At 36.6% G+C, this 27,104-nt stretch overlaps 1 protein-coding gene across 1 annotated transcript in view; it reads left to right on the forward strand.

The window, feature by feature from the left end:
- Positions 1-4,121: 4,121 nt before the first annotated feature.
- The window catches only part of CFAP47 (cilia and flagella associated protein 47), a 347,392-nt gene continuing 324,409 nt past the window's right edge, over positions 4,122-27,104 (forward strand). The window contains exons 1-15 of the mRNA XM_074816879.1: positions 4,122-4,283; positions 7,462-7,613; positions 11,774-11,889; positions 13,934-14,072; positions 16,186-16,414; positions 17,073-17,233; positions 18,085-18,218; positions 18,809-19,044; positions 19,744-19,933; positions 22,047-22,260; positions 22,651-22,803; positions 24,256-24,445; positions 24,548-24,644; positions 25,813-26,029; positions 26,697-26,941. Of these exons, the coding sequence (XP_074672980.1) occupies positions 4,122-4,283; positions 7,462-7,613; positions 11,774-11,889; positions 13,934-14,072; positions 16,186-16,414; positions 17,073-17,233; positions 18,085-18,218; positions 18,809-19,044; positions 19,744-19,933; positions 22,047-22,260; positions 22,651-22,803; positions 24,256-24,445; positions 24,548-24,644; positions 25,813-26,029; positions 26,697-26,941 (2,635 nt within the window). The remainder of the gene's footprint in view (positions 4,284-7,461; positions 7,614-11,773; positions 11,890-13,933; positions 14,073-16,185; positions 16,415-17,072; positions 17,234-18,084; positions 18,219-18,808; positions 19,045-19,743; positions 19,934-22,046; positions 22,261-22,650; positions 22,804-24,255; positions 24,446-24,547; positions 24,645-25,812; positions 26,030-26,696; positions 26,942-27,104) is intronic.

Consider the following 27,104-nt stretch of genomic DNA (forward strand, 5'->3'; position numbering starts at 1 on the left):
GCAGGAAACAAAGGGCATATTTGTACTTTGGTGCTGAAATCTTTGGACTAACTGCTGTGAGCTTGTCCGATGAAAACGTTCAGCTCAGCACTGTGTGCTGGTACTAGCCTTGCTCCCCAAATCAGTATTGTCATGTTACAGCAGTACTGTGACTTCAATCTTAGGCTATTTAACCAAACTGAAGGATTACACTGATAAAATCACTCTGTTCCTGTTCTGTAGATATATATAATAGCACAGTGTGTTGCTCTTGGAGTCCTAAACCATATTGCTGAATAATGGAGACTGTATGTATTTTTGATACAGGTTTTTCATTTACCAATTTCTACAGAGTCACTCTAAAAAAAAAAAAGGAAAGCATTTGTGATTGATTGCCTTGCCTAACTGACAATCTCTGTCGCACACTTTTTTTCAATAATTTTGGTCCTGCTCCTTTCAACACAATCTGAGAGGGAAGGACATCTCAGGAATTGGCAATTCTTACACGTTTTGTGAAGACTGATGGTTTCGTTGAGCAAAAAGACCCAATAAAATCTTCATTAGTTCTGCTTCTCACAGAATGTTTTGTTTAGTGAAAAGACCTTTAGAGAGAATTAGAACCCAAATCTGTCATTTTGAACATTCTCATTTTCCATTAAACAGAGCAATTTGCAAGATTAAATGCAAAGAAATATATTTTATTAGTCTTATTTGGACTTTGTTTCTTTATATCATCTAAAAGCTGATATAAAAATACACACACTTTATTTGTTTTACCAGTAAGTGGCCCTATTTCCTTCAAGTATATTCTAAATGTATTTTTTCCTCCTGAAGTAGAATAAGTAGGTCAGCATTCACAGTTCAAATCACAGTTCCTCTGGATTCGGATTCCAGCAATGAAGTGCAGTATGAGTGGCAGTTTGTTCAAATTAGTTTAATTATCTTAGATATCGCTGTCATTTCTGTTGCTGAATTACTATCAAATTAACCACCCTTATGATCATTTTAGCTGCTCCTTTTCCCAACCTCTTGAATACTTTCTGAAGGGATTTGTCTGTGTTTTTAGAGATTCCTGGATGAGTGAGATCTAATAGGTGACTTGGTGCACAAGCATATTTGATCCTCTTGTACTCCAGCAAGGTCTGAACTGAAATGAAAAATCATAAGCAATTTTTGTTTCTACTAGTTTTGCTAAAAATATTAAATGTTTGCATTGGGTTTGTGTAGCAAGGTTTTGGTAGCAGCGGGGCTACAGGGTTGGCTTCTGTGAGAAGCAGCTAGAAGCTTCCCCTATGTCTGACAGAGTCAATGCCAGCCAGCTCCAAGACAGACCTGCCGCTGGCCAAGGCTGAGCCCATCAGTGATGGTGGCACCTCTGGGATAACATATTTAAGAAGGGGAAAAAAACTTGCTGCACAACAGCAGCCAGTGAGAGGAGTGAGAATATGAGAAACAGCCCTGCAGACACCAAGGTCAGTGACGGAGGGGGAGGAGGTGCTCCAGGCACCAGAGCAGAGATTCCCCTGCAGCCCGTGGTGAAGACCATGGTGGGGCAGGCTGTACCCCTGCAGCCCATGGATGTCCACGGTAGAGCAGATCTCCACCTGCAGCCCCTGGAGAACCCCACACCAGAGCAGGTGGATGCCCAAAGGTTGCTGTGACCCCATGGGAAGCCCACACTGGAGCAGGCTCCCGGCAGGACCTGTGGACCCGTGGAGAGAGGAGCCCACGCTGGAGCAGGTTTTCTGGCAGGACCTGTGACCCCGTGGGGGACCCACGCTGGAGCAGCCTGTTCCTGAAGGACTGCACCCTGTGGAAGGGACCCACACTGAAGCAGTTCGTGAAGAACTGCAGTCTATGGGAAAGACCCATGTGGGAAAAGTTCGTGAAGGACTGTCTCCCATGGGAGGGACCCCACGCTGGAGCAGGAAGAAGGCGTGGCAGAAACAATGGGTGTTGAACTGACCCCAACCCCCATTCCTCACCCCCCTGCACCGCTGGGGGGCAGGAAGTAGACAAAATCGGGAGTGAAGCTGAGGCCGGGAAGAAGGGAGGGGTGGGGGGCGTGTTTTAAGATTTGGTTTTCTCATTACCCTGCTCTGATTTGATTGGCAATAAATTAAACTAATTTCCCCAAGTCAAGTCTGTTTTGCTTGTGATAGTTATTGTTGAATGGTCTCTCCCTGTCCTCATCTTGACCCACAAGCTTTTTGTTACATTTTCTCTCCCCTGTCCAGCTGAGGGGGGGGGAATGATAAAGATGCCTTGGTGGGCACCTGGTGTGCAGCCAGGGTCAACCCACCTCAATGTTGCTACATTCTCAGTGGAATGGAAAAAATAAGTTTGTGACTGACTACTTGGATGTGAAATAGTATGTAACAAGTGACATATTCGACACATTCTCTGAACTAGTTAGTTGTTCGCTTTTGTATTTGATTATTTCCAAGTACTAGAAAGTGTGATCAGAAAGGTAGAACATTTCCATGTTACAGTAATGTGAAAACTGAGAAATAATCCAAAGTAAGATAAACTAATGAGCTTGTGACTTTTTGGCACCATCATGATGTCTGAAAGATTTCTCTTTCTTTGGATCACGTATTTCTGAGGTCTGATCTTGTGTCCCTTGGCTTTCCTCAAGAATTCATTCAAGGATCAGAGAAACTATGTAGAAGTGTTCTCCATTCTCTAGTGAAAAAGCAGAGGGAGTTTTATTCTTTGATAAGGTAATAATCTCTTTTATTTTTTTCTTCTTTTTCCTGTGTCAGTTAAGTAGAATCATGTTACCATAAAACAGATTCAAGTAGTCTCCCAAAGAACTCCCTTCAGCTGCCTGGTTTTTACCCTTAGTTGTTGCAATGTCATATTCATTCATTCTTCAGTAATATACAGATGGGTAGCTATCACCTGAATTTTTAAGAGGAACAAAAAGACCTATTAGCATCCTTCCCCAGCAACAGAAACAAAGGCTCTCCTCTCTCCTTGCTCCCTCTAGGTTTCTTGACCCATTAAAAATAGGCTTTTTGCCCTTTTTGTACTTTGCAGTTCTCCTGATCTGTGCCATCCATGTTTGCAGCTTCTCACATTTGACTTTTAAAATATAAATAATTTGAGCCCTCACACACTTTCAAGGGATGAAGTAATCCCAGGCAAAACATTTTGGGTTAATCAAAACTGAAGTTTGAGGCTCTGCGTGCATGCTGTGCGTGCTGTTCCCCCTCCTTGTTTCCGCTACTTTGAAGCAAAACCACAACATAGTCCATTATCCTCCCAGTCTGCGTAAGTGCTGGATTCTTGCCAACTTCATTTTACCACTTAAATTACAGCATCGGAAGACATAGGGATACAGAACAGGAACACATCTTTCACCAGTCAGTAAATGCATGCAATGAATTATTACTGTAGTCGCTGGCACTGCAGACAGCTTGTTAGTGCCCTGCTCTGGTTCTGTGTAGACCATGACCGTGGTTAACAGGCATGCCCAGAAATCAGGCCATTTTTATTTCAGTTTAATCCAGGGTGGGAAGAGTATCCATGTTTGTATTATCCTTCACTGTCCCGGCCTGTTGTTGGAGAGCGACTCAAGAGCTGGAAAACCCCTATGGTGAACAAGAGGGTCCATGCTGGCCAAGCCCGAGCCCCACAGGAGGTATCAGCTCAGGTATCTCTGCACTGGTAAACACAGGCCAATGGGATGTAGCCAATTTGGTGCACTTCCAAAAACCAGCGGGTCTGGGGTTATTTCCTTCCAGCTCCTGTCCGACCGTGCCCATGGAATGGCGGCCCCCCACCTGTCCCACCATCCCTGCCTGCCGGGGCCGTCGGCACCTGCCGAGGCCACAGTGTGTCAGGGCGTAGAAGGGCAAACCCAGGTAGCGCGCCTAGAGAGACCACAAGGAAACACCACAGCTTCGGGCTAGAAGTCCCTTCCTTTGGGCAACGACACCGCGCGGGCGGGGACGACGCCCGGCCCCCGCCGCTCGCGTCGGCCGCACCGCTCGCCTCGGCTCGGCCCGCCCCTACCCCGTTTCTCCTCTTCCGATTGGTGGGTTTGGAAGCGCCGCTCTTTTGCTTCCAATCAGCGTCCTGCGTCCGTTGTTAAGCGATCGTCTCCAGGACGCGCTGCCCCCCTGGCTGAGGCGGCCATGGCGGGTGGGTGGCGGGACGTGGCCGGGGTGCGCATTGCCCCGGCTGAGCTGTGTTTCAGGGACGCGGTGCCGGGGAGCTGCTACCGCGCCGCGCTCAGCGTCCAGAACCGGCGGGCGGAGAGCTGTCGTATCCAGCTGCTGCCGCCGCGCCGGCCCCAGGTGAGGGGTGGCCGGGAGCGGAGCGGCGGGGAGTGTCTGCCCCCACGGCCCCTGGCCGGGGCGGGCGGGTGTAGTGTCGTCGAGGCCTGCCGCTCTCTACAAGTCTGCTGCCGGCTCTGTGTGTGTTTGCACAGCACCTCGCACCACTCCAGTGTGTGTGAATAACAGTAGCACTTCGTGAGAACACCCGACCCCGAGTCCCGTTGGTCTGTCCATCCCTGCCGGGCTTGCCCTGAGGAACTGGTCCGCAGCCCGTTCACCTTGTGCTTGCCAGCCCCTCCTTGAGGTGCAGAACGTTGCCAGAGGAAAAGTGCATCTCGAGGCCCTGCTTTTATTTTTGGCAGTTTTGCATGGGGATGTCTGCCCACAGGTTTGCCCAGTTAGGTGGGTCCTGTGTAAGAGGCTGCTTGGGCAGCTTGTCTGTGTTCAGCTTGTCTGTGTTCAGCTACTGCAAATGGAAAATGCTGCCCCGGGTGCCTGAGCACCTTATGAGTCTGAAATTTGCCAGTGAATTGGAAATTAATTTAAAATAGTTGTGTAACTGGATAAACTGGAAAGAATAAGAGGCTATTCTTAGAGCCAAAGTTGACTGAATTGCTTCTTGTGTGATAGTTCTGAAGGAGGGAGCCAGTCCAGGTTTATTGTGTTCTTGTGTGAGTGTGTAGGTCTCATTTCTATGATACTTACAGAGCTTCAAAGGAGCAATTTGAAGGGAGCTACCTTGTTTGTTAAATCCATCGTTTCAGTTGAAGTAAATTAACTTTCTTGTATGTCTTACCGTATCAAGTCCCTTGTTGGTAACAAATCCTGCTTAGCTTTACTGGCTGGCTTTGCACTTTCCACAAATTTTATCCCTTAAGAAGCCCATGAGTTCCTCATTACTTCAGGGAGCGTTATGTAGAAATGGATCACTTTGCTATGGTGTGAACACCAAATCTGTGAAGTGTTCCTGATCAGCTGAAGGGCACAATTTTTGAAATTGTTTTTGCTTGGATTTCCATAGGGCTGATTGATAGTTTTGTTACCCCATTTCTGTATTGTATTCTAAGTTTTTTTAGTAGTCCATTTGTGGTGCTTGTTTGCGGAGAGCTTTCTCAGCTTTACAATCTTTTGTCAAGATACTATGATTACTATTAATAGCATCTGATTAGTTCTGGAAAAATCATTGCATAGCCAGACTTTTTAAAGGCAAATCCATCTTTACAATTCTAACCAGTTTAGCCCTTTACTTGTAACCTATGTGGGTCCAACAAAACCCAGTTGTAGTTAGTAGTTTTGTATTGGTCTTTCATCTAGCTAGTTTATTTTCTGTTAATTACATTAAAATTAGGATCAAAGGGTTGAACAGAAGCTGATGTTACTTTGTGTTCACAGCAGCTTGAACTATGAATATAGCCCAGGGTAGTCATCAAAATGATGGATAATTGGATAATTTCACTATCGGACTACTCAGCCTTTCTTTTTGAGGGCAAGAGTGGCCAAGAATACATATGCATTTTATCCCCCTGCTAAAATTTGCTAATTTGCACAATGTAGACAGCTTGATTTTACTACACTGTAACTGATGACTTTTGGAACAAGCTGGAAACTGTTGGGAGTGCTTGATTTAGTAGGGCTGAGCTTATTCTGTTTTGTTGGTTTTCATGAGCCTTATCAATTTTTCATGTGCTCCAGAAGGAAAGGCAGAGTCAATTTTAGAAAAGAGAAAATGTTACTCTCTCATAGCTTAAGAGTTTTTACCTCTGTGAGTATCTCATGCCTTTTGCTGAGTGTTTTAATGCTATTGTGCATGAGATAACAGTTAAGGGACAAGATTCTGCTTCACATGCTCAGTTCCAGAAATGTCTGTTGTATTGCCCTTTCTCGTTCCCAGACCTTATGCTGGTATCTGTGAATACATGGCTCTGAAGTGTATGACTCATCTGTAAATGTTCTGAGGCATTACATTCATAGAGTGCAAGAACTGAAAAATAACCTTCCTTGAGCTGTCATAGTGCATGGCCAAGAAATGCCTTTCAAGGAATTTAGCTCACAAAGTAGTTTTCCATAGGTTTCATTAAAAGTTCATAATACAATACAATATATTCATTTTCCCTTGGCTGTGTAATTCTCTTTAGAGAAGAGAGAAATTTTACACACTTCAAAATTAAAACATGGCTACTTTTTCAAAATCAAGCCTGTAATCATGATGCATGTTACATAACAAATTTCCTTTAGCTGAGTTTTGTACTGCTAGGAGAATTTTAAAGGAATAGAAAGAGATGCTCAGACAATAAAATCAGCAAGTAGTAAATTATATGTTTGCATATTTCAATTAGAACAGATATTGGGATGACTCTCAGAAATAAACATTAATTAAACTGGGCATTTAGAGCAGAAGCCTATTGTGCACAGAGTGATGTGAATCGTAAGGGAACTGAAACACCAAAGGAGCTCTAGACCTTGCTGTGAGGCTTTCCTAGGAATGTGGGAACTGCAGGATTTCCTACTGCATGTTAGTAGGTTACTTGTGTATTCTGTTTAAGGAAAGATATGCGGGGAGTGTTGGATATAAGCAGATGCTTACAGACAGCAACAAATCCAGGACTATTTTTTGAGAGAGGAGAAAGGTGCTTTCTGTCAGCTGCTTCTGGTTTTCTTTTGTTTCATATGACCCTCAAAACTGCAGGTGCCATGGGCCTTTCAATCAGATTTTCAATGTACAGTGACACTTTCTGTTGACATCAGCTGAATGATGGTCAGACCTAGAGAAAACTCTTATGCTGTCTCCTTCTGTTGCTGCTTTGGCCTGAGATTTAATTCACGTTACTTTCTCAGGTACTAAAAAAATTCTGCACTGAGTAGTAGCTGACTTGATTTTGTGTTGCTTCAGAAGGTTTACTGCAACAGTAGGAAAAGCCAGAGCTCTCTTGGAAAGACTAGAAATGATATTTTGCTAAACCAACTCTTCCATGTAATTTGATGGGTTAGTATTCATTCTGTCTTTCTGTTTTGCTGTAAAAAGTCTGGACTTTTGTAAATAAGAGGAGAAATTTTATAAAATCATGCATATTTTAAAGGTGGTTGTGACTTTTAAATCAATCTGCATATTCTTCTGAAAATGAACCACATGTATATGTTTTTTAATCTAGAAATATTTAACAATTTTAAAAAAAAATTATGTTTTCTTAAATTGCAGTTTAAATTGATTGTGAAAAATCCAGAAAAACCTGTTGCATCTGGACTTCAAGTTACAGCTCTTGTGGAATATTATCCGGAGAGGGAAGAAGATATTCGAGATAGACTACTTCTTTTGATAGAAAATGACACAGTTGATATCCCCCTGCTTGGGTACGATGGTCAAAAGTTCATCTGCTGCTGTTACTATCTGCAATTTGATCTTGTGGAAGATTTGTTAATACATGTAACATATGGCTATGTAATTAATCTGTCTATTACATTGAAAACAAATAGTAAGTTTCCTTACAAAACTAAGATTTTTTTTTTTTTCTTTTTTCCCGAGCAGCACACAGGTAAAAAGTTAATTGGGGTGATGTCCCTCTAAGATCCTAGAAAGAGTTTGGGGTTTTGTTTTTGTTTTATTCTAAATTGGTTGTGATAACATTGATAATTTCTAATTCTGTATCAACATTAGACAAGTTAACATCTAATCTTAATGTTTTCCCTCCTTACTGAACTACTTACATAAAAGATTTTTATAGTAATTGTCCATATTTGCAAAACTGAATTATAGTGAAACACATGTTGCCAAATTCTAAAAATACGGTGTGTGTTTTAGAATAAGGTCACAAATTCAAGGATCATTTTCGTCAATCAGTGTGTGATTGTGTGTGCCCATCTATGTGTGTATATATGGATATATGTCATATACTGTATATAACATATATTGGTTCAAAAAAGTAAGCTTCTAAATATAGTTTATCAGTTTTAGGCTAGGTGGTTATCCCAGGATGAGAGGGAATTGCTCTGGTGTACCTTTCTCTCCTTTGTCTACAAAGAGAAATTAGAATGACAAACTTCTGTTTACAGGTCCAGGTTTTAGATGCCTAAATTAGGACAGATTAATCCCATAAATGATTGCAAATCATAGTTTTTTATGAAAATCTTAACATTACAAATTACATGTATGGACAGAAAGGAATTTCCATGGAGATTATTTAGTATATGAGTTATTTTTAAAAATCAACCAATCCTACAGATGTCTCATGCTAGCCTGAAATGTGTAGGGATTTGCTTTCATATAAGCAATACTCCTACATTTCGTTTACCTCTTATGTCATGATCTTTTTCACTGATTTGCTTTTCCTCATTTCATCTTAAATCTTAATATAATGTACTATTGTTAATGTAGGACACAAGTAGTTAAGTCTGATATGGGGTTTTCAAGTTGTTGTAAATTTTGTCTCTTTTTAGCAAAAGGCAGTCTACTGTTGGGAGGCTTGGAAATAACACTTCCAATTAGTTGTTTTTTTTCTGTGGAGTTTGTCTTCTCCCAAATGCATTTTGCATCATGCATGTCTGCTGTTTATAGATAGATGATAATCAATTATTGCACTGAAGGGTCACTAAATACATAATATATTTTTCTGTACAAACATAGTTTAAAATGCACCACCAACCATTTTGAGAAACTAATGTACATAGTGTAACACTGGTTGAGAACTACTAGTAAAAAGATTTTTTTGATAAAAATTGCATTGCCACTATGAAATATCCACAAAACTGTTTAATTTGATGGGATAACCTGAAAATATTTTCAAGGAAATATTTGCAATGTTCTGTTTTGGGGGACAGACACCCTCTCTCCCCCAAATTTATTTAATTCTGATGTGTTTTTTTCACTTCCTATTTAAAAGTTTGTATATTTTTTAATATTTTAAATATTATTTCTACTGATGTATCAATAATAATATAGTAAACAGTAATTCCTATAATGTCAAGAATTGAAATAAGTGATTTTAAAAATTGTTAAGGCTATACTTAGATTTACATCAAATCACTGTATATTTTTATGACACAAACAAAATTTCTTGTCTCTGCCAACTCATAGATAGGGTTTATTTTCATTCTCTGGTGAATGTCACTCAGACTGTGTACTGGCAGTACCTTTGAAGAGTTCTACATCTGCAAAACAGAATTAAGCTTTAAAGCATGTGACAGCAAATTCAGAAAATTCATAAATATAATCCAAGATAATGTGTTACTGTATAAGAAATATTTTTCTTATATTATTCTGATATTATTCAGAATGGCCTCTTTAAATGTCTGCTACTTCTGTCTTACCTATTAGCTTATTTGTAGTCTTCTTTCTTCAAAATCATATTGTTTTTCAGCTTTTAGTTCTGTATGAGTTATACAGGTACATATCACCCTATATAATTCACTATAAATTTGTAGAAACTGTGGGTCTGCATGTTTTGTCTGTAGAATTTTATTGAAGGAAAAATTCACTGGTGACTTAGGAGAAAAGTGTGAAAAGATTTAACCTCTTTGCTAACAATTTGTGTGATTCCTTCAATCGCATCTACTGTTCATTTTAAGATAATCTTTAGTCTGGGATAAGATTCACTGAGAGTATAGGAGAGGTTAGTTTTCCATACAACATTAAACTGCAGTAACGTTCCACTTATTTTTGTAAAATTAAGTTTTTTCAGGAAAAAAATGCCACCGGGAGAATTTTATTGTACTTTAGTGGCATTAATAGCACAGTTGTTTGGTTTTCAAGTAAAATAGCTGTTACGTATTTGCCTAGCTTATGAGTCTAGATCCGGTGGTTAATCATTGATTTGTGGCTCATCTATTTTATATAAGTTTTGGAAACCAAACAACATTCTTAGCTTAATCTCTACAGAACCACGGACTTATGATGTGCTCAATAACACAAGTATAATAATTTAATTATGTAACTATTTGATTGCCATAGAAAATACTTATACTCAAGGTTTGGGAATGTGTTTCAAACAAGCCAGTTGTGGTTGGGTTTTTGTGTCTATTTTTTTTTTTTTTTTTTTTAAGGATTAATGGCAGCATCCAAACTCTTTTTTTGAAATACAATAATTAAGATTTTTTTTTTTGTTTTAAAAAATATTAAGAAAACATTTGAAGTTAGGCATTTCCATCTTCATAAAAAACCCCAACCAAAACCAAACCAGCAAACCACCAACCAACCAAACCTCACCCTGTATTAAAAAACAAACCTCAAAACCTTTAACTTGACTATCTCTCTTTTTTCAAGGTCCATATGTCCTAGAAAATCTCACTGCAGTTAGAATTTATGCTTATTCCTGTCTACTTGAGATATTACGTATTTGGATCTTGAGAGGAGAGATACTTGTGTTTCATTTTTCTAACAAAGCTTCTTGGAAGAATGTCTGAATTCTTGGAATGTGAAGTTTTTATGATCTTTTCAAGTGTGCTCATTTTTTCTAATTTTATGTTTTTTTTTTTTTTTTTTTTCCTCCACATCCTGCTGGTCTAGACCATATCTTTCAAGAATCTGCTACTTTTTTTGCATTACAATAAATTATTAAAGACAATTAAATCCAGTGTATTAACATTCTCAAGAGCAACTTCTTTTGTTGCATTTCCTGATTCTTTTTTTTCTTTTTTTCCTCTCTTTCCCTTCCTTTCCCTCCTCCTCCCCCCCTACCTGATGCAAGAGATTATATGGGCAGTGTCTACCTAGCTTGGCCAAGGAGATTTATCTTTCTTCTCCATTTAGTCTTCTGTACTGCACGTAATGCAGATCATGAGATTCAATTGTTCCTGCATGTTCCTATTTGTGGTTAAGAAGAGATAGACTGCTGTGCTGATGTAAAATTCGAATTGATTTCAAACACAGTTTTATGTGAGATCAGAGGTGTGATTATATTAGAAATTGGGACCTTTAAAGTACAAGTTTCCTGAAGTGAGCACGGTCTTTTCGTTATGGCTAAGCAGTACCCAATACAGTGATGTCATGCTGGTTGAGGCTCTTAAATAATAGAAATAATTTGTGTCATTATCCGCTTCTGTCTGTTATAATAAGTTTTGTTGAAGCCACATAAAGTATCTATAAAACAAGATTATATATTGAAACTGGCATGCGTGTTTTCTCTCTGCTTTTAGTTCAGGCAGCTGATAATGAATGTTGGCTTTGGTCTTATTTTGTGATGCAACTAACTCAAGATAGTTTTATTTAAAGTTCTTTGTTCTATAATGAGGTATTTGAAATTAAATAGAAATTTATACATTCCATTTCAACTAAATGTGTAAAGCTATATTGTTTTAAAGTTACATTAGTTAGTTATCAAGCTCTTTAATGACTAACTAGATCTCTTTTACATCTTCCCTGTGTACACTATACTGCTGAAGTGAGTTGCGTAAACACTAGTAGGAGAACTAGGAGAAAAGGACAACTCTCTTCCCCTGGAATGCTTAATCACATTTCTTTAAAAATGCAAAGGTATTTTCAAGTTTTGGGAAAATATAAACATGTCTTTTCTCTGCAGATTAATTCCGTGCTGTTATCTGGAAATTGAGTCAGAGATTAATTTTGGTGCAGTGATTGCAAACAGTAAAATAATTAGTAAAGAGATTAGTATTGCTAACCGTGGATCATCTTCAGGTAAATACTTAATATGTATTAAATGATACAAATATTTTATTTTCTTGGGAAATGTAATTTTATGCAAGTTAACACTTGAGTGGCCAAGTAGAAATTAACTGAACTTCTGGGTTATGCAGATTATGAGTATTGTATCTAAAGGTGTTATAAATGGCCCATTGCTTCTGTAGGCAGTACCACGTTTCCACTTTAGTGGTGAAAAATAAATTTAGAACTTTGCCAAATTTTAGGACTTCTCTACTTTTGAGTCCCATATGAAAGATGTAAAAATAACAGTTTCTCATAGGTTTATTATGCGCAACATAAAGAGTAGCAGATCACGTCTGCTCTTGCTTTGTTGTCTTTGTGATTCTGTAATCTCAGTAGCTGTTAAATAAACAACTACAAGCTCCCTGTACTTTCAGAGCTAAAGTCCTCTAGGATGGGAAGTGAACTGAAGATAATGAGAGGTCTTTTATCTTGCTGCTATAGCTTTTGAATCATACAGCTTTCAAAACATGCACAGCCTTCCACTTCTGGGAGGGACCGTTCCAAGGAGTATAAGAAACATGGAGAATGGAGCATAAGAATGCTTATATGCTCCAAGTAACCTATTTGACTGCCTTTGCCATGGGACAAAGCTGCAGACACCTTTCCTAGAAGTAGGGTGGCAACTATGCTGAGTTTCAAAGAACCTATATTAAGGCAGTTAATTATTTTTGTTCCTCACTTATATAGCTGTTTATTATATCACAAGGTGTCTTTACTTGCATTAGGCCAAGGTCGTGTGAACATTTGCTCCATAGATTTCCACAAGATATATTGTACCAAGAGAAAATACATGATTGTAGAAACACAGACATGGGTTGCAGTATTTAAAAAAAGAAAATCAAATGGCTGTGTAGTTAGAACAGAATTTTATTTTTTATTTTTTCTAAACAGCAAAGGAAAAATTTTTTTTCTAGACAGCTCAGCCCAAAGATGTAGTATGTAGTTTATATAATCAGCTCTTCTTCATACATAATAATGTCTTTGTTTGAGGAATTATGGGTAGATAAAGAAGATGAGATAACCTACATTATATATGCATCTACAACTACTTTGTGTGATGTGAAATTTCTCATGTTGTATAGGAAGTGTTTCTAGTTATAAACTGTTGCATGATACATGCAGGTTGCATGATGGAGTTTTGCAGGATTGGACACAGGCAAAAACACAGAAAGCTGTGTTTAGCAAAAAATGTATTGAGGGCAGACAAAGGAAGAGCTACTGAATCTGTGTTCCTGTAGGCTCTGTAATATAGCAATCTGTAGGCTATATTGTTATATAGCAAGTCGCACTAACAGGCAGCACGTAAACTGCATCAGCGGGAAGTGCTGTATGCTGGCCTGTGACTCAAGGATTACATTTTGCGTGTCATCCCATGTGCAAAATGAGTCCTTTGTTCCTGCTTCTGATCTCATATCAGAGATTATCTATTGTCTGAGGTCGAACAGTGCATTTTTCCTACAACATTTGAAACAATTTCTTGCTGTGATATAATGACACATAATTCATGCTGCTGGCTAAATACACATTTAATATTTTTTCACGTTTTACAAAATATTTTTATAACCTGGAAATATTCAGTGTTCTGCAATAAACTGTGTTGTGTACATACCAAATAATGAAAACTGTTGTTACCTGCAATATGTGCTTAACTTTCTGACTACTGTAGCTGTCTAGGGCCATGTGCACACTATCTCGTAACTTAAATGTTACAGCTGCTTTAGGATATAGTCACTTTTGTTTGGAATGTGAGTATCTTTTCTGTTACAATCACAGCTTGCAAAGTGGCATTGGACATGTGGGTGTAATAGTTAAAGAAACCCTGGAAATAATGATTTACTCTGTGTTAGAAATAGTTTTGAAAAGTATTAACTCCATGGTTCCTGTTTCCACTGGAAAATGTACTGCTTGTGAATACCTGCGTTATGTGTTTTGTAATTCCAAATGTGTAATAGAAGAACATAAATCTGCAACTTTATTTTGTATAACATCCTGTTTACTGTTCTATTTGTTTTAGGTACATTTAAAGTATCATATGATGGGGTTATCTTGCTTAACATAGAACCTACCAGTGGAGTGGTACAGCCGAAATCTATAAAGACAGTTAAAGTGGATATCTGCACAGATGTACCCAGAATCATAAAAGAAGTGATAAAGTGAGTGTATGACTGAAGAAATCCAGCTCTATAAATTAGATTTTTGTCTGTTATTAATGCTAGTCTTTATTGTGAATGTTTATCTAAAAAAGTTAAGCTCCTAGGTGTCAGTTGCTGTCTTCCACATTTGTTTTTATTAAATGAATTTGATGATTATATTATCTCCACAGAACAGCGATGCATAAATTGTATACCTGGCTGTGTTATTAAAGATCTCCCATAAGTCATAATGGTATGGGATGTTTGCACATCTCTCAGTATACAACTAACAGTGAGCTTTTGTATCTTTCACCTTTCTACACATCCTGTGTTCCTTATTTTTTAGCTTCTGTAACTTTGCTATTTTTGTTTTGGGTCTGTATGTTTCAGGAGTCTCAGAAACATTATGATGCCCTTTGGTGTATCTTATTTTAAATGGAGGGAATGTATTTGCAACCACTAACTCTTTTAAATGCCTATCTTGGCTCTCTTCAAATGGTGAATATTGTCTTTTTAGGAAGTGCCAGAATTTGTAAGTGGATACCAGTCTGGCAAGTCCTTTTCAATCCTGTTTTCTTATAATAGTGAATAGGGTGTGGTTGTTTTTGTGGGTTTTTTTGGCGGGTATGCGTGTGTGTGTGTCTGTTTCCTGTTTTGTTTTTAAATTATTAAGGTATATGACTTAAAGTTCAGTTCTTCCCATTCTTGTATTTTTGTAGCCTATTGGAAAAGGAAATGAAATAAATAAAGTCTGTTAGGGTGACAGGGAAGACGATACCTGTATTTTGCCTTACAGTTACATCCTCCTTCATACAATGTTTCCTTTGGCTACTGAGTTGCAACCTTTTGGTTGCAAAATGTCGTGCTTTCTGCCTTTACTTTTCTGTCCACTGTTTTCTTCACCCTATCTTGGTTAAATGGCTACTGTCTCCTGCAGTCTAGTAGATAGTTTATCTATTAAACTGAAAGAACATAACTACACAGAGCTCAGATTTCATCCTTCACCAGTTTCCTGCCTTAAATTCTTCAGAATTCTGTCAGTGAATCTGGTATTTCTTAGTAGTCGTTGCTGTATCCTATAGACTAAATGAAATCTTAAGTTTCCTTGTCAAACCTTACAGAAATATATAAATTTGTGTGTATATATGTATTTAAACAAACAGGGTAATATTGAAAGTCTTACAATGGGTATTTGACAGGAATTTGAGTTAGAGAAATAGTGCAGTTTTGATGAAGACACCCTGGTTATTTCTGTTTGCCTTGTCCTCTAAGTATTTTGCTTTTATGCACAAGCAAAATTATTTTCAGAAGAATTCACTATTATATTTTTTTGGGATTTCTTTTCTGTCTTGGAGAATTGTGTAGTTATGCTTTGGAAGTTGAAAGACGATATTTACAGTTTGAGATCCTCTCCCAGATCACTTGTGTAGTTATATATGTGACTATTAAAAACAAAGATTTATTTTTTATTTTTTTCAGGTCACAGGCTATTCAAAAGGATAGTTGGTTCTGTTAGAACAATAAGTTATATTACTAAATTTGACTGTTTTGTGCAACAAATATGCTTTGTTCCAGTAGAATTCTAATAACAAACATTTGTACAGTGTCTATATGGTCCTTTGGTATTCTGTGTATCATCAAGATCAAGCATTCAGGAAGGAACAGCAGCAGTTCTTTTATGCTTGTTCAGTGGATTTCTAGCTTCAGTTGCCTAAGAGAAAATTACTAAGTATATGCCAAAATTGATACCTAGATACACTGCTCTTATTTCTGAGAATCTTTTTATGATCTGTGGACATCTCTGATTCTTTTGAGATGTCATTCCTATTGTTTCAAACATTAAAAAAGGGGAAAATCTCAAAAAGCTCCCCAAAACTCCACCACGTAATGTGTGATTCTTCCTGGTTGGTAATATTCCTGCCAGGTACCACATAATCAAGTACACTCTTTTTCCCCTCCTCTACGCCAATCCCCCCACCCCCCCGCTTAGTTTATCTGTGGAAAGCCAGTGATTTAAATGCTCTGATTTGGTTCAGTTTTGCATAGGTTCTAATATAAACCAAACTGCTTATTCCTAACACTTTTCTACATTACCTACTATTGATACTTACTATATTGCTACTCTTACTGACAGAGTGGAGTTGGAAGGTCATGGCGGCACTGAAGTATGGATCAAAGCTGTTGTGGTTGAACAAGTTCTTAAAGTTCTAGGAGTGTCTTGTGGAAATGTATTGAAATGCATTAACTTTGGACCAGTTTACTTTGGCTCTTCAAAAACTGAACAGATATCTTTATACAATGAAAGTCCTGAGTGTATGGACTGGGTAGCAGTCCTGGAAGACAATGCCATTGGAGGAGAGATGGTAAGAAATTGTTCTGGTTTTTATTTTAGTTGAAAACTTGTTTTCATTTCTGCTTTTGCATTTTTTGTTTCTTAACATTCACCTTCTAGTAGCATTTACTATGTCATTCTATTTACTGATGAACAGACTTACTGAATCTTCAGTCCAACCAACAAATATTGTACTATAATTTAACCTTGGAATTAAATTCTTCAGGTATTTCTGTTTCGCTGTGTGAGATCTTAACCTTAACAATGTTAAATACGTTGCCTGGGTGTGGGTTTTTGTTTTTTTGTTTTTTTTTTTTTGTTTGTTTGTTTTGTTGGGTTTTTTGAGTGGTTTTGCTTGAAGTTCTACTGGATTTCCTATCATGTAGTAGGAATTATCAAAATATATTTTGGTATTCTAAGATGTTAAGCGTCTGTGGTTTCACTTGTTTTTCTCGGTGAAATCATCTGAGTGAGCATGATCTTTAAAAAAGGGAATTCAAAACATTGACATGAAATGTATGTTTAAAAATTGGTTAGCCATGCGATACGTAACTATGTCAGTGCTATTACTTATGTCTTTCTACTTGTGAAAGATATGAAAATGTATGTGTAGGAGAAAAATACAAAATCCAAATACAATAGGGGAAGCAGAACAGGCTGAACTATTCCACATTTTGATTATTTTTTAGGGGACGGATCTTCAGAGGAGTGCAGATGCTGTTTTACAAGACTTAAGCCTCAAAAATAGGACAACAGATGTAGATATTTCCACCTTGATCTTGTGCATTCCCAATCAAGGAACCTTGCTACCTTATGAGAAATCTGTGGTTACATTGTGTTTTAGTCCAAAGTGAGTGGTTCAAATGAGACATACACACACAAGTTGATTGGTCTAAACTATTCTGTAAAGAGCTGTGTTAGAGAAAATAATTTTGAGTTAATGTGTCTGCAAATTTTTTCTGGACGTCGTCTTCTGTATTTATGTGTGTTAAATGAAATTGCTTGGCATGATACTACAAATGAGAAAGCAAAGTCTGAAGTGATTATCTGGGAGATGTTTTATTATACATTAAGGATGTATTTGAACCAAGAATTGGTTAAGCTTGTTTTGTGAGAATAAGGATTTTATTAGATTTTGCAAGGGAGTGTAACTGCAGTTCCCATTAAATATGTTGAATCTCTAAAGATTGTTCAGAGTTCTACAGTGTCAAATTAAGTTCCTTTTTAATGACTGCAGATTTATTTCGTAAAGATGTAGTATATGTGCAGCATTGTGAAAGAATATATATGTATTACATCACCAAGAAACATTTTGGAGAGCTTTCATTCCATTAAAAAAAAGTAAGCATAAAGGAACATTTCTTCTTCAGATAAGGAAAAGAAAAAGCACACTTGCCATTTCCCCTCACTTAAACTCTAATTATAAGTTGTTATTATGCATGTAATATTAGATAAGAAAACTGTTGTAGACGGGAAGAGATATCCAGTGGCTTGTAGAATAAGCATACAGATATTGTTGAGCTTAAATTTGTTACTGTTCCATTTTCTGAAAGGAAGTATAATGATCATTTGTTCAAGCTGTAACCTACAGCAAAGAAGCCAGACTGGGTGAGGAAAAATAAGCCTTCATTATTTTTGTGGGTTGGGGTTTGGTGGTTTGTTTTTTCCCCATATTGTAATTAGAGATTGTGACTCTTACAGGAAATTTAAAAGGGACTTTTCAGTGATCACTCATTCACTCCAGCAAGATTACGTACTGTTTCTGAGATTTGAAGCTGTTGGGAATAAAGATGGCTATCTGCAGGCCCTCAGTGATGGTGCCACATCAATCACAAGTATGTTATCAGAGATGTATAGTCACCCTCAGAAATGTATATATGGATGATAAAACTGTATATCTTGATTTATTTCTTTTTTATAATTTCTTCTTCATCTTAGCAGTTTTATGGGAAACCTGTATGTGTTTTATTTATATCAATGCAAAGACATTATTGTAACTTACATCTTTAATGCTTTAGCACCAAAAAATCTTTGAACAGTGAGTAGAAAGGAAGAGGGAATCATGCATGTTGTGAGTAAACCTGCTGGTAGTGAACACCTAGAACTTAATTATAAATGTAAATATTTGGAGGACATTTAAAAACCCCCAGCCATTTGCAAGTCACCAGCATTTTGGTAATACCAGTTTTGTGCATTTTCAAGTGAATATTTGATCACCCTCAACATCCTTAATGAGGGAATATGATCTAACAGCCATTACAAGTAAGCATGTCTGTGTTAAGTTTCTAGAAAATTGCATTATAAATCATATTGTATTATGATATCTTTTTGTTTTTGCTACCATACAACTACATTATGACTTTTCTGTTTGTAAGCTAATAGGTGTGTGAGGTTGTTTGTTTGTTATTGTGTTTGTCTAATGCAGTGAATCATTCTCATCACGTGGAGTTGGCTTTGACAGGTACTGGGCTTCCTGTCATGTTAACTTTTAATCCAGGACCAGTTATTAAGTTTATGGACTGTTTCTTGGGTGAACAAACACAAGTTCTGTGCATACTCAGAAATGAATCTGAGTCCCTTCCAGCAACATTCAGCTTCCGCAAGATTGCTCATTTTAATATTTCTCCTGAAAAAGGAAAAATAACAAAAAAATCTGCAAAGGTAACTCTCTTTTTCTTAGATTATGTAGATATGCAGATTACTTTACAGTGGTCAGTGGCGGAATTTCTTGAAAGTAAACCGGAACAATTTCACTTCAGTAGCCATGATGTTTGATATCAGCCAAATACATAATTTTTTTCTCCTTATGTAGAGTCTTTTAATGCTCTTTCCTGTACTCCAGGAAGCAACAAGTGTTATTTTAAATTTGGAAAAAATGATTGTAGTACTCAAGAAACTTTACCCAGGTTTTTCCTGGCTTTAAATTTTTTGATATTTCACTGACTTGAGAAGATTGAGTTATACTCAAACCTTTGCGGATCCTTTCAATTTCTTTCAGTAAATAACAAATACTAGTTAGATAACATTTCTTTTAATGGAAGAAACTTTGCCAAATTTAAGTCAACTATGGAGACATTTATAATTTCACAAACCTGTAACTCAGGGCACAAGAGAGAACAACTTTTCCCAGAAGTGAGCAAGTGAGAGTTTGTGGTGTTCTAATGTGTAGCGGTTTTATGTTTTCTTATATTGCCAATTTATTTGTGGCAGTTGGCATATTCTAAAGACCTAGGTTTGAACACCTATCTTAGAAGTAAGAGTGGAGAGAAGTGACTCAATTAAACAGAGAATTACACAAAACTTTTCTCTTTGCTTTTCTGCCTCATATGTCTCATAACGACTTTTTTTTTTTTTCCCCAGGATGTGATATTTTCATTTTCTCCACATCAAATAGGAACATTTAAAGTGAAGCAAGTTGTTGATATCATTGGTATGGGACTAGAGAAAAATAATTTTCAGGTTTCGAAGATGTCCTTTCACCAAATATATTTGAGCTTCATTGGTGTGTGCAAATCTAAGCGAAAAAACATTCTATTCAAAATTAATCCTGGTAAGATGATAGATAAGTGACAAGTGATAAAATGTTTTAAAGGTACATTTTTTTAAATTTTAAAGAAGAATTTTTTACTATTTTTAGTTTGTTTTTTAAAAATCTCTTTGAGATTTGAAGGAATGCTCAATTATATGACATATACCCATAAGAGTATAAAACAGTGGCTAAAATAATGGTACCTGTCCCCCCATATTTTAATAAATTGAATTATTAAAGCATAAATTTTCATCATATGATTATTTAACTTCTACAAATAGGAAAATAAAAGCTTCAGTTTTTGGCAGCAATGCCATTTCACAGTGCTAGTATGTTTCAGTTGTAAGTAGGGAGGTGGGTAAAGCACAGGAAGAAATTAGGAAAGATAACAGGGTATTCTTCATTGGTTGAAAGTTAGTAGTGCCAGATGAATTTGCCAGTTAATACAGCCTGCTACCTGTCCCATGTCCATTGACTCTTCCTATCTTATGAAGCCTGTGCCAGCATAAAGAATCTTTCAGGATATGCAATAATTAGTCTCTAATTTGCTCCTCATGTTCCTAATGTGTCCCATGAACCACCACTTTACAGTAGATTTCACTAAACTTGTCACCATATTTTAAAACCAGTCATGGGAAATGTGGCTTTTTCTAGCATCAAATATGCCATAGCATCTGCAGGTAGTACTAGTGGTAGTACACAGAGGTGCATTTGGTTTCTGTGTGTAGGTAAGGAGGGGAGCTTGAATGCCTCTTAACTGACTGCTGTCCACTTGAAGATGTACTTGCTAGTGAAAAACAGGAAAGCAATACCCATTTTTTTTTTTTCTTCAAAAAAATTGCATTGTGGGGAAGTAAAAAGAGGCAGTTATTGGAAAGTCAGTATAAAATGCTGTTTCTACAAGTATCAGAATGGTTGATGAACCACTGGACATTCCTGCTACTTTCAAGAAGGTATTTCAACTCCATGGCAATCAAGAATTGATGAGGAAACTAAGTTTTGCAATTTCTGGGCTTTATTGTTGAAATCCAGAACTACCGCAGTTTTCCTGCTTCAAAAACACAGTTAAAATACGTTTCTGTGGATCAAAGTTTTAATGTAGTATTCAAGTTTTGTCAGCTTTTCTGAATACTCTTGTCTACCATTCACTCTATTAATGTCCCCATTCTGCTCCTATATGCAGGTTTATAAAGAGGTTATGAGGGCTATTTGTATTCTATAGGCTGTTGATATTTGTGTTTTGCTTTTAAGCTTTACTGAAGTGTGGAAGGAACGTAAATTTTTTCAGATCCTTATATAGATGGGTTTGGTATCTTCCTGTTCTTTTCTCATAGCCTCTGTGGATGAGTATGTGCATTTGTGTCTCTGTATTTGGTGGAGGGGGAAAGAGACTGGAATAAAGCTTCCTGCAAATTGTCCTTCCCTGGACAGTGGATGTTGTAATCACTCCTATAGTTTGGAGGATGGAAAGTAGGGTGTTTTGGTAGCCATTTTAGAATAAAGTAAGGATAAAGTGGGTAAAACCAGTATGTTTGCTTTAATGTGTCAATTTTTTTGCAAGCGAGGGAGGGAGGGGCAGTGAAGAATGGACTTTTTTATAGTGCTGTTTTAAACGTGTATCTTTATGTAAGGGGAGGTAGGCAAACACGTGGCCTAGTTTCTGTCACAGTTTTTCTCTTTAATGTATATGTGCTTTTTTAAAACTAGAGTGAAAAAGATCTGAGCTCTCTTTTTAGTTGTGATAGATTGGGAATTCTTGTTCAGAAATCATGCCTGTGTTTGCAGCCCTTAAGACAAGCTTTAGGACACCATGGACAGTGTTGTGACAGAGGCAGCTCTGAGTGTTCGATCATGTGCATGTGTGAGACAAAGCATCACAGCTTGGACTGAATACTAGTGGTTTGGGCTCTAGTATTTATTCAACTGTGAACTAGGCTGGGGAAGGCTGTTAGCTGTTAGTGTGGTCTGAATGCCTTCTTTCCTCTTGTCTGAGGAGAACATAATGGGATGGGTGACTGATTGTTGCACTACTGGGTGGACCAGTATAAATTAAGAAATACTTTTCTAATACTTTGAATTTTGTTTAGAAAGTATTAGTATAAGTGTATGTAACATGTTTTATTTGAATTTGAAGGTATAACACCAATAATTTCCAATGCAACTGGACAGTTTGTAGCTGATGGCACAGGACAGTGCACTGATTCAGCACCTGCGGCAATACTTAAATCAACCCAGACACAAATTCATACTCACCGGATAAACAGGAATTGTGAGGGTGATGCACTTATAGCTTTTCCTAATGACCGTGCAGCCAGCATTAGGCCTAGCGAACGGAATAAAAAGTACAGGTAAGAATTATACGAATACAATATTTAAAACCACACATTTGTATATACTGTATAGCAGATCAAGATTGGTTACTCATAACAGTTTACTGTTGGGTTTTTTTTCAGGCTGAAAGTTATTTAAAATTCATTGAATTCTACTTAACCTTGAGCCTCTTGCACATAAATTTATTGAGTTGCTTTTCTTATGTGAAACTACAAATGTAGCTATTACAGTTTCAATACTTCATTTTTATGCTTGCCTTTACAAGGTCAAATATTAATAATCAGCTGTGATAAAAAGAATGTTTGAAATACAATATATAAATAGCAAAATATGTATGTTTTCATTGTAACAAGACCCAGAATCATTTTACACATGTAGTGAAACTACAAATCTCTTTAAATATTTAGGACTATTTTCACAAAGACTGAGAGATACAATTATATAGATCCAGAGTTTTCTTATACTGACTGTGAACGACTGTCAAAAGAAGCGCATAAGGAATACTACACAGACTTCATTTCTAGTTTAAGACAACGTCGTTTACAGAAAGATGCTACTAGGTAAGACTTTGTTTAAAGGACGAATAAATACTTTAGGCTCATGAAAAATATGTGTATATATGTCCAGAATTAATTTAGTGGCACCAATAGTATACCTAAATTTGTCCCATGCTGAAATGCTTATGGTGTTGGGACCTTCATTTGTAATACATTCTAAACCTGTATTGTTCAAATGTTCATTTAGACACTTCCTGGGTAAAATGTAGGGGCAGAGGCCTGGAACTTGAAATTAATCTTAAAATGAATTTAAAATAAGATGCCAAGGTTTAAGAAGAGTTGGTTATGGTTAGTAGGAAAAACGTAATATTGATTGTATTGGATTCTGTTTTCTTTTTATGTAATAAATTGTATGTATTTTCAAGTAGTGTGTCTAGCTCATTGTGTGTCTAGCTTCATTGTGGAATGAAGCAGATAAGAATAAAGGATTGTATTGGTCTTCTAGCCTTATAGTAAATTCTCACTTCATGAATTTGTGTATTTGATTGGTACGCTGTGGAGCAAAATCATGGAAAAGCAGAACTGATAGCTCTGCTACTTTTAAAAGGCTGTTTTTTTTTTTTTTAAAAAAAAGCCTGTAAAGCTTCTAAAGCAAGAGAAGTAATACCTTAAGAATGTTAAGCTTGTAAGCTCCATTATTTAAAAATTAATAATGCCAGTGGATTATTCTTGTAATCTCAATTTACCTTGCTGTGTGTATATACATTATGATTCAGACAAGACCTGCAGAGCTGGATTTATTTTATTTTTATTCATGCACGTGATGTATGGTTTTCTTGAAAGGAACTGGTGTTGTGTAGTGAGTGAACTGTTGTTTATGTGACCATAACGCATGTATTCAAGGTATATTGCACAAGGAGCAAGAACAGAAAGGAAAATTTCACAGTTATCAGATGAATTTCACTGTTACTATCAAACATGATAATAATTTTCTGAATACTTGATACAAAACATCTGTGTAAGATCTCTGGAAGTTTCACATCTCTTGGTTGCAGGTGAAATTGATTGATTGGAGTTGAACTTTGATCAAGAAGAGTTAATTGCTCTGAAAATTAGGCTATAAGTTGTCCAGTTCAGACATATGCAATTAAAGGATCCTTTGTAATCTTGGCATTTACTAACCTTTTAAGTGCTTGACTGTACAACTTAATTGTTCTTTAAGAGATATTTTAGACATGTTATAGTATTTATATTTATATTTTGATAGCCGTAACGCTTGCAGCCTATTTAGCTAAGCAATTGCCACAAATGCGCAACAGATGATAATCCTTGCCTAGAGAATACAGTAAAAGATTTTTCAAGGTGTTTTCTGTACTTGAGGTTTTTTAAATAATGAAATAGTCCTACTTAAAGTATTATTTGTTATGTTTAAAAGTCTTAAATAGTTTAATGTGTAGAACATGCAATGCTCAAACTTCTAGATGTCCATATTCTTTTTTTTTCCCTCCCCTATAGGCAGTTTTCTATTTATAATAATTCAGTGAACATAGGCCTTAAACCAGCTGAAGGGCTTATGTCACCAAAGATCTCAATCACAGATTTTCACAAGCAGAAACCACAGTTCAGAATGCTTCCTTTAGATGAGAATTGCCTATTAACTAGTCGAAAATTGGCAGCAATTGGTTCTAAATCTTCAATCAAAGAAGTAAGTTAAATGCTTGAGTAGTAATGTAAGCATAATGTGTTTACCATATAAAAAAGCATAAGAATTTTGATCCTGCTCTGCGATGTCTTGTGCTTATCACAGATTTGGAGTGGGCTTAGTGCTATCCCATCTTCTACCCAGGAGAAAGAAGATTGTAGTCTAACTTTGACATCCAAGCAGCTTCATCAGATACTAATTGGTAAGATTTTTAATTTGGTTACTAAATGCATATAGTTGTTATAAAAGCACTTATTTGTAGTAACACAATTTATGTTCATAATTGTTCACCTTAAATAGAAAATGGCTTAATTTGGTGGCAGCTTGATATCTACAGTAACGTTTAAATAAAGCTTTGATTCCTCAGGAAATACTGAGATATGATTAGGTATGAACACGTAAAAGAGCTTCCTTTAAAGACTGCTCATACTACAGCCTGTTAGAGAGAAATCAATATAGCATAGTATAAGGGTTGCTAATACCCTTATGCCTTGTTATTGAATAGTAGATTCATGGGAGTGTTCAGAATGTTTCTGGGAATTTAACAGTGAACAGTGATACCTCATAGTAAAACTTCTTCAGGATCCTCCTTCAAAATAATTTCAGTGGAATGGTCTGTGATGAGGAGTAACACCTTCTAAAGTTTGTGGGGGACTCATCTATTAAGAACACTTGTTACTAAAACTGGTCTATTTTAAGGTCAATTTTTTTTCAGTAAAATTATTTCGCAGCAAAGTTTTCTGTACTTTCTGGGCTTTTTTTGTTTTCAATGAAGCCAGAGCTTGAATAGTGTAGCTGTGTATGTTGATACACTTGGGGAAAGGTAGTAGAAGATAAACATATTAATACAAAAATTACTTAAGAGTTTTGTAAGATGTTTGATTGGTGCCATGAACACCAAAGTTTGCAGACCAGCATAAAAAGTGGTGATAGAAGTAAATAAAGTAGTGAGATAATTCTGTCACCAGTTATTAAGCCAAATGGGGCTGGTCAGGGCGGAAATAAACAGGTTAAGTATATAAACTCTCAGTGAATTGCTGGTTGTCTGGCCATTGAAATATCTGATTAATAAAAAGAAGTATGCATGATTATTAATGTTAGTAATTAGCACGTTGCTTTTCCTATTCTAACAGCTGGCTAACACAGACAGAATTAATAAATAAATGTTGGTACTGGCTTTTGAGTCGTACTACTGAAAAGATTCACAGAACATTTTTGTGTGAATTTCTTCTGCTGCAGGATTGTTCTAGCTGACTAATTCTGTAATTTGAGGAACTAAAATGTTCTGATCATAGTGTTTTAGTAGTTATGCTTCCTTACATTAAATTTTACTTTTCAATGTTGATGATCTTATTTCTTATATATTCCAGGTCCTTCTACTATGGATTTTGGTGATGTTTGTGTGTATTCTACAACAGCCAGAAAACTGCACATCATCAATAACTTGTTAGTTCATATATGGATACAAATTGGGATTGAAATTGATGAATTACAGCAGACAAGTCCATTGTCTCAGGTGGTGCCTCCTCTTACGAAGACTCATATTCCAATTGTATTTGAGACAAACACTCCTGGAATGTTTAAAAGGTAAGGCTTCTTATATTTCTCTTTATTTACATATTTCTTTGCAGCAGTAGAATTAAAAAACAATAAAAAGCATGTGGATGGTTTAAACTCAGCGTTAATGGTGTACACTTATTTGTGGTGATATTGCAATAATTAATGCAGTTTTATGTTGCAAAATTTTGCTAGTATAGTAATGTTTCTTAGGGTTTAAAAAAATCCAACAAACTGTCCTGTCAAAAGCCCATATAGCCACAGGTATATCAGGGAAAAAGGTTTTCTATTACAGTCTATTTGTTAAGAGAAATTTTATGGAAACTGCTGTGCTCTTTGGGACAAAGTGTTGCATCACTGCATCTATGCTCAGATCTTTTGATGCAGCTCATGGGTAAATGTATAGGCAAACTGTTTTCTTGCTTTCTAGTATGGAGATGGAACTCTCACTTTACTAATGCTGTTAAAATCACTGTATGAGTTCGATCGTCAGGATAATCTTTGCTTTTGACATGATTTAAGTTGTACGTAAAACAATTACAAATTGCTTTCTCTTGTCAGTCTTAACTGTGTGTTTACACTCAATTGTTTTGTTAAGTATTTTCTTGCTAATGATTATATTTCACATAAATTTTACTCTGACTACAACATAATAAGTATATTAAAATACTGAGAAATATATATTTTTATGTTACAGATCTTTCACTTACACAATAAACAACCAGCACCTTGGGCATGTGCTGGTAGTTGCAAAAGCAGTATCTGTTGAACTTGAGCTGTCTGCAAGAGAACTTATTTTAAATCCTATTCCTGGCTACCTAGCAGAGACAGAATTTAGAACAACTGTCAGGGTATACAATCCCAGAAACCATCCTGCTGAATTTACCTGGAAACCTATAATTACAGACAGAGGAACTGCATTTTCTATACAACCAGCCAGAGGTATGCTATACACGTATAGTGTGTGTGCACATACCTTAAATGTTAATAATGTTAAATAAGACAAACATTTAGCTGATACTATACGTTTTCTAGATTTGGGGCAATATCGGTGTATCCCAAAAGTAGTATCAGATTACAGTGTTAATAATACAGCAGCACTCCC

Source organism: Strix aluco, chromosome 2 (assembly GCF_031877795.1).
Source record: "Strix aluco isolate bStrAlu1 chromosome 2, bStrAlu1.hap1, whole genome shotgun sequence".
NCBI classification, from domain to species: Eukaryota; Metazoa; Chordata; class Aves; order Strigiformes; family Strigidae; genus Strix; species Strix aluco.